The sequence below is a fragment of the Juglans microcarpa x Juglans regia genome, chromosome 1D (assembly GCF_004785595.1).
Source record: "Juglans microcarpa x Juglans regia isolate MS1-56 chromosome 1D, Jm3101_v1.0, whole genome shotgun sequence".
Classification (NCBI taxonomy): Eukaryota; Viridiplantae; Streptophyta; class Magnoliopsida; order Fagales; family Juglandaceae; genus Juglans; species Juglans microcarpa x Juglans regia.
This window is the reverse complement of record NC_054594.1, coordinates 32,375,077-32,389,635: the sequence shown is the minus strand read 5'-3', so window position 1 is coordinate 32,389,635 and position 14,559 is coordinate 32,375,077. Positions and strand designations below refer to the sequence as shown.

General features: G+C 33.6%; 2 protein-coding genes across 2 annotated transcripts; both read right to left on the bottom strand.

Moving 5' to 3' along the window:
• Nucleotides 1–146: 146 nt before the first annotated feature.
• On the bottom strand, nucleotides 147–2,423 carry LOC121252798 (40S ribosomal protein S21-2). Its single transcript, XM_041152653.1, has 5 exons — nucleotides 2,272–2,423; nucleotides 1,691–1,781; nucleotides 1,454–1,586; nucleotides 665–731; nucleotides 147–409 (listed from the first exon to the last, which is right to left on the bottom strand). Exons 2-4 carry the CDS (start codon nucleotides 1,738–1,740, stop codon nucleotides 666–668), a joined length of 249 nt encoding a protein of 82 aa, XP_041008587.1. The 5' UTR covers nucleotides 1,741–1,781; nucleotides 2,272–2,423; the 3' UTR covers nucleotides 147–409; nucleotide 665.
• Nucleotides 2,424–5,488: 3,065 nt separating this feature from the next.
• On the bottom strand, nucleotides 5,489–7,054 carry LOC121246747 (secreted RxLR effector protein 161-like). Its single transcript, XM_041145004.1, has 2 exons — nucleotides 6,737–7,054; nucleotides 5,489–5,944 (listed from the first exon to the last, which is right to left on the bottom strand). The coding sequence occupies exons 1-2, from the start codon at nucleotides 7,052–7,054 to the stop codon at nucleotides 5,489–5,491; spliced, it is 774 nt and encodes a 257-aa protein (XP_041000938.1).
• Nucleotides 7,055–14,559: the final 7,505 nt, after the last annotated feature.

The following is a 14,559-nucleotide window of genomic DNA, read 5'->3' as shown; positions in this document are numbered from 1 at the left end:
CTAGGCTGCAGAGAATCATGATCCGTAGAAAAAAAAAAAAAAAAATTCTGTCCTCGTTGACTTCGAAGACATGCGAGGAAAATCAGCTTTCAGGATACCTGGTAACATGGCACCTTGTGCTAACAAGCAAGGTAAAACTTACTGGAAATTCAAGCAACCAAATATCTATATAAACTTGACAGTACCCACTACCAACTGCAACAACATTCATTACTATTAAAGGGTAAAGCCCAGAATAAATGCAGGTCATGGATTCAAGATAAACTCGGGCAAAACATTGTTTAGAACATTTTTTTCCCTTGCGATGCCACTATTTCCTCAAAGCAAATTTCATAAAACTAGGCATCCTTTTATTTTGTTTTCCTTTTGGCCACCGATCCCATTGGCATACACCCGTACCTTGCTTGAAATGTGATGGTCAAGATAATTAGCTATTCAGATATGTGAAAGTAAATGTTATGCAGAGCAGTCAGTATACATGTAAAAGGTACACGAGATTTTATGTCATATCCACAATTCAAACAGCCACACGTGAAAGATCAAAAAGTAGTTTCAATATTTCATAAAAACTAATGGAAGGAGTCAAAATCCTTAGACCACATTGCATCGACCCGAGAACAGAATTTCAAACACGATAATGAACTAGATTCTCTCTCTCCCTTACTCTACTGTTGACGAGCTTCAACTTTCTTTTTCTGCCAAAGGCGATCAAGCGCACTGTCAGCATCTCCCTGGAATAGAATGTAAAAGAAATCAGAAAAAACTACACAATCAAAAATAATAGTCTAACCAAGATGTGAGTAAATTGTATGAATTAAACAAAAACTGTTCATGAAAATTTTTTCTTTTATACAAGAAAATCTGTTCATGAAAGATTGCAATAGAAGCACCGAAATAAACAAGAATGAAATATAAAAACACAGACCATGTGGAATGTCTCATACATCTACAAAATACATGGCAATGCGGCCACCAAAGGCAGAAACGATTAACACAATCGAAGGCAGAAAGATAGAAAGAAAGAAAGACTTTCAGACTTCCACAATCAAAGGCAGAAACGATTAACACATACAGAACACAATTCCTACAAGGAAAAGTAAATGCTTCAAGTTTCAGTCAGTGTTCAACACCTCGTGGCACAGACAGTTCATTCAACCAAAACAAATCTTGAAAATATAAGACTCTATACTTTGCATGTTAATATCAAACGTTTCCCATAAAAAAGACAAAACATCAGTTTCTAAGGCACTTACATTTCTATAAGATCTAAAGGCACATTCCATTTACTCCCCAAAAGTAATTGCCTACCACTAATCTTCAGATTAAACACGCAAAGCAATTTCAACAGTCCTTCACTGAGAGTAAACTTCAAGTACCATAATCTAAAACTCAAGCAACTCATGCAAATAAAACTGTGGAAGTAGAAAACTGAAATGGGGAGAGAACAAAAAACCTGAGCACGAACAAATCCACAGAGAGCAAAGGTGGAGAAATGGCCGTTGTACACGCCATTCTCATCCAAATGCCCGACATTGATCTGAACGGAAGCGTGGTCCTTCGAAGTAATCAACCTGTTTGTGGCCGAGCTGATTCACAAGCATTTAGCCAAAAAAAAAAAAAAATCAAGATGCATTCGAGAAACACAAAAACTGAAAACAATGATAATGAAAAATGGAAACATATTAAATACCATTTCCTGGGAATGTAAAGCTCGGTAATAACCCCCTCTTCGTTCTGCATCTTGGCTTCTGTGTAAACTACTTCTTCAAACCCTTACCAATCTGAACAAACAAGACCAAGTATCCAAACTTTTAATGGACTAAGAAAGAGGAAAAATTAAAGGGCAAAAAACTAGGGGCAACAGATGAATAGCATAATAGAAATATCAGGGTCATCCATATGAATGAAAACAAGAACAAATGAGCACTAACAATGGGAAAAAAACAGAGAGAGGGTTGCTAAAAAAAAAACAATCTTTGAATCTCAAAGTATTCATTCATTCACAAAAAAAGAACTCTTAGCCGATTCATATTAATACAAAATTTAATAATATTTAAGAGATAAATCTTCAGTTTTTCACAGCAATAAAACATGTTTTTAAAGAGCACATAAAACAAAGAATCCAGCCAGTTTGTCAAGAGAAACAAAACCCTAATTCTCAGATTAAAAGTAACAAAACCCTAATTCCCAAGACAGAAATTTACAAAGGGAAACAACTGCCTTCAAATACCGATATATATAAGAAAAATAGAGACAGGATTGAGAAAAAACCAGTAAAGAAGAAGGATCACACGAGCAGGTAGACAACGGCGAGTAGAAGCTTTGGGAGGGAGGAAACTTGAAAGGCGGTTTTTAAAGCACCGGGACTCGAAACCTAATTTCCGAGGAATTACTTGGGTCGACCCAAACATTAATGGGCTTAATCATAACAGCCCAATCTCGGGGTCACATCTTTCTATTTATTAATTTTATTTTCCTTTCACTACTACCTCAGCTATAAATTGTTAGGGACTAATTATTTCGAAAAAAAATGATAACATCTATACCATTATCCAAAAAGGAAAATACTAAAGGAACTGATGGGTTGTACCGATGAAATACTACGTTTTTGTTATTTTTAATAAAAAAACAACAATAAAAATGCATTATCGATACAATCAGGAGCAGAATCAAGAATTTTTTATTAGAGACCAACCGACATAAATATAAAAGTATGTAATTTCTTTTAATCTCCCTCTATATTAGTACACATGCAATATTAAAAATCTATTTAAAGACTTGAATTAAAAGTTAATATTATTATCTCTTAAAATCGATTAAATGATAAAACAAGGTGAATATTGTTATACAAATTCATTGTAACAGTAAAAGCACAAATAAAGGATAAAAATTAAGAAAACAAAAAATAAATTTCATTGTTGAATCTAAGACTAAAACTTCTATTATATAGATAAGAAAAGCCATGGGAAATATGTTTCTTTCACTCCTAATTGTTAACCCGATGGTGATAGCATAGATGTTAACAAAACCTAATCAAAATAAACTAGTTAGTAGAAGACTTCATCGGAAAAGTATCAACAAATAGGAAAAATGATGTTCTAAATATACAAAATAGATTAAAAAAAAAAAGGACCTAAAACCTTGCTTGCCTATTATGAGATGTGAACAAAAAATAAAACAATTAGTGTGAGAATATAAGATTTTATTAATGACAAAAAAAAAAAAAATATATAAGTATGAAAAAATAAAGAGTAATTTTTTATACAATAGTGAAGTATGTAAACACTGTGTAATCGTTTTAAAAAAAAGTGTGATCTACTATTAAAAATCAATTTTTTTCATGTGGATATCATGTCTTATTCACTTTTTTCAAAACGATTATGATACGGTTGCACAATTCACAATTATAAATATCTTTTCTAAAAAATAAAACGAACTTTAAAACTAAGTGCGAAATTAGATTTTTGAAAATTTTAGAGAGTTCGAATTGTCTTTATATTGAGAACATCCTAAAAAAAATGTACATATTAAAAAGGGGTTTTTAAAAATTTAGGGGGGCTAGGGAAGGTTCGGCAACCCATCGATCCCTGTAGAAGGGCTCATGTAAAAATGACCTCAATATCTCAAAACTATATCTTTAGTAGGGTCATTTAGGAGTTGTTTGGATTAAGAAACACTCTTAACTCATCTCATTATTATAATTTTCTTAAATTCTCATATAAAATATAATAAATAATTTAACTTTTTCAAATCACAAAATAATAATAATATTAAAAAATAATATTCTAACAATATTTTATTCAACTTTCAATTTTCATTTAAAACCATCTCATCTGACTATCCAAACAGTTCCTTAAAAACTCTAAACTCTAACTTCATTTTGATCTTCACTTCGATTGAAATTAAAATTTTTGATATTGGAGTTGGAGGTCAAACTCTAAAGTTCTTAAAATGGAATCAGTGTTTATAATTCAATAAAACTCTATAATCCTGACTCCGGCCCCAATTTTTATTTAAAAATTAGGATAAAATTTTCAAGGAATGATGAAAGTATTTTGATATGCTAAATAGCCCTGTTGGCTATTGCGATATGTTTTAGTAAACGGCCTAATAAAGACTAATGGATATTTGGATAATGAGTTGAGTTAAGATGAGATAAGATGAGGTGATAGTTAAAAGTTGAAGAAAATATTATTAGAATATAAATTTTTAATATAACTTTCGTTTTGAGATTTGAAAAAGTTGAATTGTTTATTATATTTTGTTTAAAAGTTTAGTAAAGTTGTAATGATTAGATGAGGTGAAATAAGTTGATATGGCTTTTAAATCCAAAGAAGACCTAAAACTAATCGGTCTCAGATCTCTCTAGCTCCCAACTTCCTCTCTCTCTCTCTTCCTTTCTCCTATATTAGTGCAACAACGTACGTTCTCAATCCCTCAACTCTCTTAATGAGTGTATGTATGGTTCTCTCGATTGAAAATCCACCGACACACACAAACACAAAGGCTAATGCATATGCAATACTTGATTTTAGAGTTACTTTCTATAATCACCATTTTTGGACAAATTAAATTGAAGAAGCCGTGCACGGCCATGAAGGGTGGATCGGATAGTAATTGTGACATATATATATATATATTCTGTTGAACTAAAATTTAATCTGTGTTTGAATTTCAGATTAAACTATGCCTACAATATTGCCAAGAAAGCTCACAGAATATTGAAAACAAATGAGAAAGCAGTAAAGAACACCAATGATTTATATGTTCGGTCCTAATGATCTACATCCACGATAGGAACATCTAGGAGCCTTCTGTTTTCATTGATCAAGATGAAAATTTCAGTATCAAGATTACAAGATATCACCCTCTTCCTCACCTTCTCTCAAGTGTCTCTCTCAGGTCCTCACTCTATTTCTCCCGGATCTTTCACCAAGTCATAATGTAATTTGTATCACAACGATCAATATAAATGAACTACATCAAGCCTTATATAGTTTCTCAAATGCATAACAGAGTAGCTTCAACCCTCCACCTCAGCAACTTGAGGATCACTTGACTGTAGGTTTTTTCTCCATTTGACATGTGTAAGGATCTCAATAGTTGAAATTTTTTATAACAATTCTCCACCTTGACAAGCATTTAGTCCTTGCAGGATGTCTTCGTCTTCCTCTTAGATGTTCCTACAGGTTCTCCCCTTAGTGGGTACTCAACAATTTCCCATATTAATCAAGCTTAGACAGTGTCTAAACTTGGTTGTTGGTAAGGATTTTGTCATCATATCAGAGGGGTTGTCTCCAGTAAGAACTTTTTCCACTTCAGTTTCCCCAGAAGATATGATGTGCCTCACTAAATACAGCCTGACATCTATATGATTGGATCTCTCATGATAAACATTATTTTTGGCAAGATGTATGGTGCTTTGATTGTCACAGTGAATTGTGACACTGCCTTTATATATGCCTAATTCATGAGAGATCCCCTCCAGTCATATAGGCTCCTTTATTGCCTCAGTCATTGCAATATATTCTGCCTCAGTTGTTGATAAGGCTACCACTGGCTGTAGATTTGTCTTCCAACTGACAGCTCCTCCAAAAATGGTAAACACAAAACCAGTTAGTGATTTACTTGTGTCTAAATTTTCGGTATAATCTGAGTCAACAAAGCCTTGTAGATTAGATCCGATTTGCATATTTTCACCAAATTTTAGTCCAAAGCACTTTGTACTAGATAAGTATTGGAATACACACTTAAGAGCATGCCAGTGTGATTTTCCTGGATTGCTCATGAATCTGCTTACAATACTGACAGCATAGGTTAAATCTAGCCTAGTGCAGACCATAATATACATGATGCTCCCAACAATGCTGGCATATGGAATATTCTTCATGAATTCTTTATCCTCATCAGTTTCTGGTGCTTGAGTGATTGACAATTTTGAATGCTGCCCAATAGGAGTGCTAACTATTTTTACTTGATCTATATCAAATCTGTTAGTACTTTGGAAATATATGATTTTTGAGATAAGTAGAGAAGCTTTTTATTCCTTTCCCTTATGATCTCCATTCCCAGAATTCTCTTAACTGGACCCAATTCATTCATCTCAAATTTTGACTTAAGCATGCACTTGACTTGGTTAATTTGAATTATGTCCTTACAAGCAATAAACATGTCATCCATATATAACAATAGCTATATTGGATTTCTTTAGACTTGCTTGTGGTATACAAATTTGTCATAATTGCTTCTATTGAAACCATTGTGAATCATGTGGTAATCAAATCTTTTATGTCACTGTCTTGGGGATTGTTTAAGTCCATACAGTGATTTCTTTAATAAACACACTTGATTCCTTGTGGTTTCAGTAGAGAAGCCTTCAAGTGGTTGCATGTATATGACTTCTTCAAGTTCACTATGCAAGAATGCTGCCTTAACATCCAATTGTTCCAAATGCATGTCTTGATATGCCACACAAGAGAGTAAAAGTCTTATGGAGCTGTGTTTAACCACATGAGAGAAGATTTCATTATAATCCACTACTTCTTTCTGTGTAAATCCCTTAGCAACTAACGTAGCTCTGTATCTAGGTAGTTCAACTCCTGGTATGCCCTCTTTTATTTTGTAGATCCACTTAGAACCAATTAGTTTATAATTTTATGGTTTGGAAACCATTTCCCATGTTTTATTTTTATTTAGATTCCATTTCCTCTTGCATTACAAGCATCCATTTATCTACCTCTTTACTGGCCATGGCTTCCTTAAAGGTTTTAGGTTCCATTTCAATAACTTCCTCAGCAACAGTAAGAGCAAAAGCAGTAAGCTCAACCTGCCCATACCTTTGTGGAGGTTTTATTACTTTTCTTTCCCTGTCTCGAGCTAGTTGGTAAGTATTCTCTCCACCTTGTTTTCTAACCTTTGAACTTGAGTCCTCAATTTTTCTAACTTGAGTTTCATGATTACAAGGTGAGTCTATTGACTGCTCCACCTCAAGTTGCATATCAGTAGTGGCAGGTAATTCTTCATGACATTCTGAATTTTCTTTCTTTCCTGCCATTTGCCTCTCATTGAAAGTTACATCCCTACTAACAATACATTTATGTTTTCCAGGTTCATTTATCTACAATTTGTATCCTTTTACCCCTTTTGGATATCCCACAAAAATGCACTTAAGTGCATGTGGTTCCAACTTATCTGTTTTTGAGTGTGCATAGGCTACACATTCAAAAATTCTTAAGTGGTTATGTGTTGAAGGTTTCATTGACTATATTTCTTGTGGAGTTTTGAAGTTTAAGGTTGAGGATGAACATTTATTAATTAGGTGCACAACAACAACAACAACCTCAACCCAAAAGGTTTTTGATAAACCTGATGTGGCTAACATGCACCTCACCATTTCTAAAATGGTTCTATTCATTCTCTCAACTAAGCCATTTTTGGAGTGTTTCCCTTACAGTTTTATGCCTAGCCAACCCCTCCCTTTTACAGAATTCATTAAACTCATTGGACAGATACTCTAAGCCATTATCTGTCCTTAACCTTTTAACTTTTCTGCCAACCTGATTTTCTACTAGAGTTTTCTATTCTTTTAACTTAGCAAATGTATCACTTTTAGTTTTCAATATGTATAACCATACCTTCCTGTAGTAGTCGTCAATAATAGTCAGAAAATACCTTACACCCCTATGTGAATTTACCTTTGCAGGTCCCCATAGGTCTGCTTGGTTTTATGAGTAGCTGTTTTGAAGCTGACTCTTGTTGATTTCCCAAGTATGCAATCCTCACAGAAAAGTAACTCTCCAAGATTCTCATCTTTCAGTAAACCTTGTTTCTTAAGCTCTTGAAGACCTTGTTGATTGACATGTCCCAACCTTTTATGCCATAAAAAGGACCTTGTCTTCCATCCCCTTTTGGACTGGAGATGCCTCACCAATGACTGTCTTGCCAACCAGTGTGTAGAGACTATTTTTTATTACTCCCTTCATGACAGTAAGTGACCCCTTTGCAACTTTTAAGATTCAAGATTCTGATTTAAAAGTATAACCAGATTGATCTAGCATTCCTAGAGAAATTAAATTTTTCTTCAACTCAGGTATGTATCTTACTTCTCATGCATCTTTAACCTCACTAACCCAATTTCCAAAATCTTGCAAGATTTGTTGTTTCCAAGATTCACATGTCCTCCATCGAGTTCAATGAAGGTTTCAAACCATGATCTAGAGGGACACATATGGAATGAACAACTTGGGTCCAAAATCCATTCATTTCTAGAATCCACTTCTGAAACATTCAGAACTTCAACACTTTCATATCCATCCAAGCCAATAGCTGCATTTCCCTCCTCCTTAGACTTGTTTCCCACACTTTGCTTCTTTTCTCGACAATCTCTTTTAAAATGTTCTTCCTTGTGGCAGACAAAACATTTCAATTGTTTTCCTCACGATTTTGATCTTGTTTTGTTGTTCTTCCCTTTCTGATTTCTTTTATCTAGCCTACCCCTTACAGTTAACCCTTCTTTAGTTTATGTTTTGTCATCGCTTTTGTTTTGTAACTCTCTTGAAGGTGTAAAGCCTGGTCTTCTTGTGGAATTTGTTTGCCAGAGACTTTTTCATATATAGATTCTCGAGTTTTAACCAAACTCCAGCTGCAGTATCTTCTTTAGCAACTTCCCTCAAGACTTTCTCACCAAGAGAAAAGATTATGGTACTATGAGCCTTCTGCAAGACTTGTGTTTTCTCCTTTTCTGATAAAGAACTCAAGTTCTTTTCATCAAGAAGTGCATCTTAAAACCCTTGTTGTACCAGTAATGCTTTCATCTTGATCCTCCATAGACCAAAATTATTTTTTCCAGTGAATTTCTCGACATCAAACTTAGTTTTCCACATCGAACCTGGCTCTTGATGCCACTTGTTGAACTAAAATCTAATATGTGTTTGAATTTCAGATTAAACTATGCCTCCAAGATTGCCATGAAAGCTCACAGAATATTGAAAACAAATGAGAAAGCAGTAAAGAATGCCAATCATTTATGTGGTTCGATCCTAATGATTTACATCCATGGCAGGAACAACTAGGAGCCTTCTGTTTTCATTGATCAAGATGAAAATTGCAGTATCAAGATTACAAGATATCACCATTTTCCTCACTTTCTCTCAAGTGTCTCTCTTGGGTTCTCACTCTGTTTCTCCCTGATCTTTCACCAAGTCACAATGTAATTTGTATCACAACGATCAATATAAATGAACTACATCAAGCCTTATATAGTGTCTCAAATGCATAACAGAATAGCTTCAGCCCTCCACCTCAGCAACTCAAGGATCACTTGGCTGTAGTTTTTTTCTCCATTTAACATGTGTAAGGATCTCTCAATTGTTGACATTTCTTTTAACATATTCACAATTGCATCACATGATCATGACGGTCAACATGTCTCAATTTGTTTGCAGAAGCATATTTTTATTTTTCTTTTGTTTGATATGTCAAAGGAAAGGAAAAAAAATAAGGGGAGCATGATACTCTCATTTTATTCTAGAGTAGTGCTAAACAATTTAAAATTGGTGCGCGCAATCATGCAAATAATTTTAATAATATAATAGGTTGTAATCTAACGATGGAGAGCTCCGTTTGGATGTTGAGCTGAGTTGAGATGAATTGAGTTCTTTATGAATAGTAGTAAGAGCTGGTGTGGTTTCACAAAACTGAACTATTTTATCTCATCTCATATAATCATTACAATTTTTTTAAACTCTCATATAAAATATAATAAGCAATTCAACTTTTTGAAATCCAAAAATAAAAATAATTTTAAAAAATAATATTATAACAATATTTTGTTCAACTTTTAACAAAATATCTCTTCTCATTTCATAAAATATTATCCGGCAAGAGATTTTATAATTTAATAAATAAACTAACTAAATCATTAATGCCTGACATTAAATTCAATTGCTCCATCTAAGCCTGGCCCGCCTGCTCGTGGTCATCATCCTCACTTGGGTGGTTAAAAATATGAAATAAAACTAAAATGAGTCGAAAACTCAGTAAGAAATCCATCACAACGTAAATATAATAAATATAAGATTTTTCTTAAGAATCTTCATGCTGACTAGGGGTGAAAACCGACCCGTTTGGTTAGGTTTTTGGGCAAAACCAATGCCAACTAAAAGTTAATTTGTGGGGGAGAAAATTGGCCGAAACTGGTCGACGAGGGGGAGAAACACCGGTCGAAACCGTTGCTTCATTTCTCTGGCGGTTCACGGTCAGTTCCCAGACCAACCTTCCTCTGAAAGAGTAGAGAGAGAGTGTTGTAGAGGAGAGAGAGAGAGAGGATGAGAACTGGGAAGAATGCGAGGAAGAAGATGCAAGGAGGAAGACGAAGTTATTTTGAAATGACGCTCGTTCTACTTAAATTTTTTTTTTATTCATTATGAATTAAACCAAACGGCGTCGTTCTACTTAAATTTTTTTTTATTCGTTATGAATTAAACGACGCGTTTGGTTTAATACCAAACACCATCGTTTAAGTTGTATTTAAAACACAACTAAAGCTTAAAACGACACCGTTCCACTTAAACTTAAGTAGAACAGCGTCGTTTTAAGTAGAGAATATATATAAAAAAATAGTTTATTTAGTCAGCCAGTTCAGCAGTTTGAACCAAGTTCAAACCAACGCCGAATTGGCCGATATTGATTTTCTCTATTTCCTACCGCACACCGACCGGTCCTCCACCTGTTTCGGTTGGTTCTGAGCTCCAGTGGCCGGTCTGAGTTGGTCTAGGTCGGTTTCTCAATTTTTTGTACAGTCCTAATGCTAACAACTAATTATGATTGTTCATGCTGATACTTATGCTATGCATGACTAATTTATCTAAATTAACTGATAGATCTAATTTAATTGACTGATCTGATTGATCAACACACTTAACCCTGTGTACGAGGTTGTATACTGGCCCCAAGTCCTGTGGCAGCAAGGTGAGCCGCTGATAGTATTTTGGCATACTATGGTGGACTACGCTTGAGTTTGTGTCTTGCACATCCGCCCTGAAACTGCATTGGTGCCATGCATTTGAATGACCAACTGATTAAACTGATTTGATCTTATCTTGCACTTGAACTTAAGATATCTTAGGTGTCTTATACAACTTGAGATGCATAACATACTATATACCTAATTATAATTTTTGAATTTGAACATGATCATATGTTATGTTGGATAACATGTTTGCATAATCATGACGTTTGTGGTACGTAAAAGAGGCTATCAAGAATTGGTTTTAATAATAATTTATCTAAACTAACATATGATAATCCTAATTTGTGATCAAATTACATACTTCGCAGTGCTACTTCCTGAATCTCATTTCGTAGCTCGTCACCTATATGAAGTAGAAACGTCACTAAATTTGTCTAGGAAAACATGTCCTCATATCCCACTTAATTAAATTCATAGTTTAGAAAATAGTCAAATAAATATTCTATGTAACACCATAATCAATGAATCCGGATATTTTAAATTACTTAATTACCAATAACATATTATAATTTAGTAGGGGTGTAAAAAAAACCGATGAACTGGACCGGACTGTACTGAACCGAACCGACGGATTTGGTGCAGTACTGGGTTTGGTTTGGTCCGATACTGGTTTTATTTTTCTTAAAACCGGTCAAAATCAGTCCGGTTCTGATTTTTCTTTTTCTAAAATTGGACTAGACCAAGCCGGATCGGTTCATATATATATTATAATTTTTTATATTATATATAAATTTTATATATAATATATAATTATATATAAAATAGTTTTGTATTATATGATAAATTACTAATTAATATAATATTAAAATTTAAAATCTTATATCACTATAATCTATAATATAATTATAATATATATTATAATATACTACAATATATTATCGCTATAGTAATATATACTATAATATACTATTATATATATATATATATATATTATAATATATAATATAGTATATTAAAACCGGACCGGAATCAGTAAAATCGGAAGTACTGGTTTAAGGGGTAACCGGTGCGGGATCGGTTCTTGAAAATACAAAATCGATACATCCCGGTTTGGTCCTAAATTTTGTCCAAAACGGGACCTGTTACACCCCTATAATTTAGGAGAATACTTGAGTTATTTTAAATTCTAATAAAATAAGTCGTGAAAACCTCAATTAAAATAGCTATTCTTTCCTATAATTAACATAATTATTAATTTTTTACAAGAAATATAATAAATACTAATATTATTTAAATATTCTTAACATACTTCTTTAATTTAAATTTAAAACTTTAATAGCATAAATATATCCAAATCTATAATAATAACATTAAAGATTCATTTCAAACAATAAATTTTAAGTATTTAATAATAACTAATATAGTTTAAATTCCCTAATTATTTTCTATAAGGAAAAATAAGATTTCTGTAAAAATAGGATTGTTGGGCTAAACAAAATAAACCAAATCTAACTTAATAAAATTTTCCTGATAATTAATTCAAGTCCAATAAAAAGAGTCATCATGCCATTGTAAACACACTAGTTAAAAAAAAAAACATTCAGCCATGCTTACATACCAATGGGCAGAAACGTAAAAGCATTTTAAGAAAAGCAGAAGTCTTAAATATGCTTTACATAAGGACTAGGAGCTATATAGAAATAGATTAAAGGGCAATTTTTGTAATAAATAATATGTAATTGTAGGTATTTTTGTAAAAATCTGAAAACTTAAAAGCATCCTTAACTTTGAGAGCAACCGACTTCTACTCATGAATAAAAGGATCTATGGTAGAGCTTACCCAAGGAGATAGAGGGCACCGTGGAAGAAAGAAGGGACAATGTGGGTGGCCGGACGGAGGTCGACGGCGGCAACGTCCGTGCATGGTGGTGGAGCTCCTAGCGTAAAAGATGATTCCGGTGTAGTTAGAGGGAGAGAGAAACGAAGAAGATAAAGCGGAGGAGAAATGGCTTACAGTGGTTGTCCAGCGTGTCGATGTATTCTAGGTGTATTTCGGCAGTGACCAATGGCAGTTTCTCGGTTGTCTGTAGCTACTTCGGCATGGTGGAGACTCGTTAGTTTCTCTTGACCGTGACGGTTTTTGACGAAGAGAAAACAGGGGCATCGTTGTTGTTCAACGGCTTGTGGTGGTTGTCTGGTGGCGGTACAAGTGACGATGGTTTTTTTCATTTTGGCCTAACGAGGTCGATAGTGCTACTGGTGGGTGCGATGCAGATCAACTTCAGTGTGGGGGCTTGATTTGATTCTAGAGGAGGTGGTTTGTGTGAAGAAATATAAAATGGCTTCTACGTGTTCAATGTCATCGGTTACAAACTGATAATGTGCATATCAACTCATGACGTGCATATCCATGATTCATGAAGGGGTAGAGCGTGAGGCGGGTTTATTCCACTAAGTTCATTCTATTAATGGATAATAGATAAATAACAACAACCACAACAACAACAACAACAATAATAATAATAACCTCAATTATAATTACACATGTTACTAATAGAATTTGATAAAATTCATAATAGTAATATATGTTAAAATAAAATATTTTTGATAATATTTTAAAATTTAAAGAAATAAATAATATATTGTCTAATTTAGGCTCAACATGACACAAATCTAAATAAATAATCACTACAACAAATCCTTTCTTTTTTTTTTTTTTTTTTTTTTTTTTTTTTTTTTTCCGGGAGGGACTGTGGTCGAAAAAAATGTAGACTTAGTGGGAAACGATTTTTTCCCACCAATTTGTGTCGTGGAAGACTCGTGGCATATAACTGGTAGGGAAAAAAAAAAAATCTTTTTCCACCAAATTTTGAGTTCATGGGAAAAACCATCTTTTTACCACGACATGAACGACAGATAAAACATGACCTCGTGGTCAGTAATAATGTCGTTATCCATGGAAGAAATTCATGCAAAATCTTCTATATCCATGAATTTCCTTCGTGGCAAAAGTAGTGTCTCATAAATTTTACCCACCAATTCGTTCATGACAAAAATTATTCTGGATGATGACTTATGGTGGATTGTGTTGAAAGAGGTTCAATACATGCCTGTTTGTGGGATAACTGTAGAAAGAGTTGATTTTTGGTTGGATTGTTTGTGGGATTGATTGGTAGAAAACTGTTTTTTTTCCTGGTAGCAGACACTGGTGACAACAAACTTTTTAAGAAAAGTTGTTCGGTCACAAAACAGGTTTTTTGCACAATCGTATTTCCCATGACTAATGTTCCTGGGAAAGCAATCTTTTTTGACAAATGATTTTGATGGAAACTATTTAACCAAACTGAAAGAAAAAGTAATTTCCAACATATATTACCAATCCAAATAATCCAACACCATATCAAACTAATCCAACCAAAATTTCAGATTACCAATATATATTATACATAATTAATATTGTAATTTACAAATCTATCCACTGGGCTAACCAGTCAATTAAGGCCATCACAAATACATGAGGGAATTACAAATCCTAGTGCCAACAATATGGATGATAAGTTACAGACTAAAAGACAAATTTCTGCAGTAAA

Excerpts from the sequence above, each read along its gene's own strand:
- LOC121246747 (XM_041145004.1), bottom strand. The coding sequence starts at position 7,054 with ATGGCAGGAAAGAAAGAAAATTCAGAATGTCATGAAGAATTACCTGCC. Across the intron at positions 5,945-6,736 it reads AAGCCATGGCCAGTAAAGAG|CATTCAAAATTGTCAATCAC; the intron begins GTAGATAAATGG and ends CCTATTGGGCAG.
- LOC121252798 (XM_041152653.1), bottom strand. The coding sequence starts at position 1,740 with ATGCAGAACGAAGAGGGGGTTATTACCGAGCTTTACATTCCCAGGAAA. Across the intron at positions 1,587-1,690 it reads CTTTACATTCCCAGGAAATG|CTCGGCCACAAACAGGTTGA; the intron begins GTATTTAATATG and ends CTTGTGAATCAG. Across the intron at positions 732-1,453 it reads GTGGATTTGTTCGTGCTCAG|GGAGATGCTGACAGTGCGCT; the intron begins GTTTTTTGTTCT and ends ATTCTATTCCAG.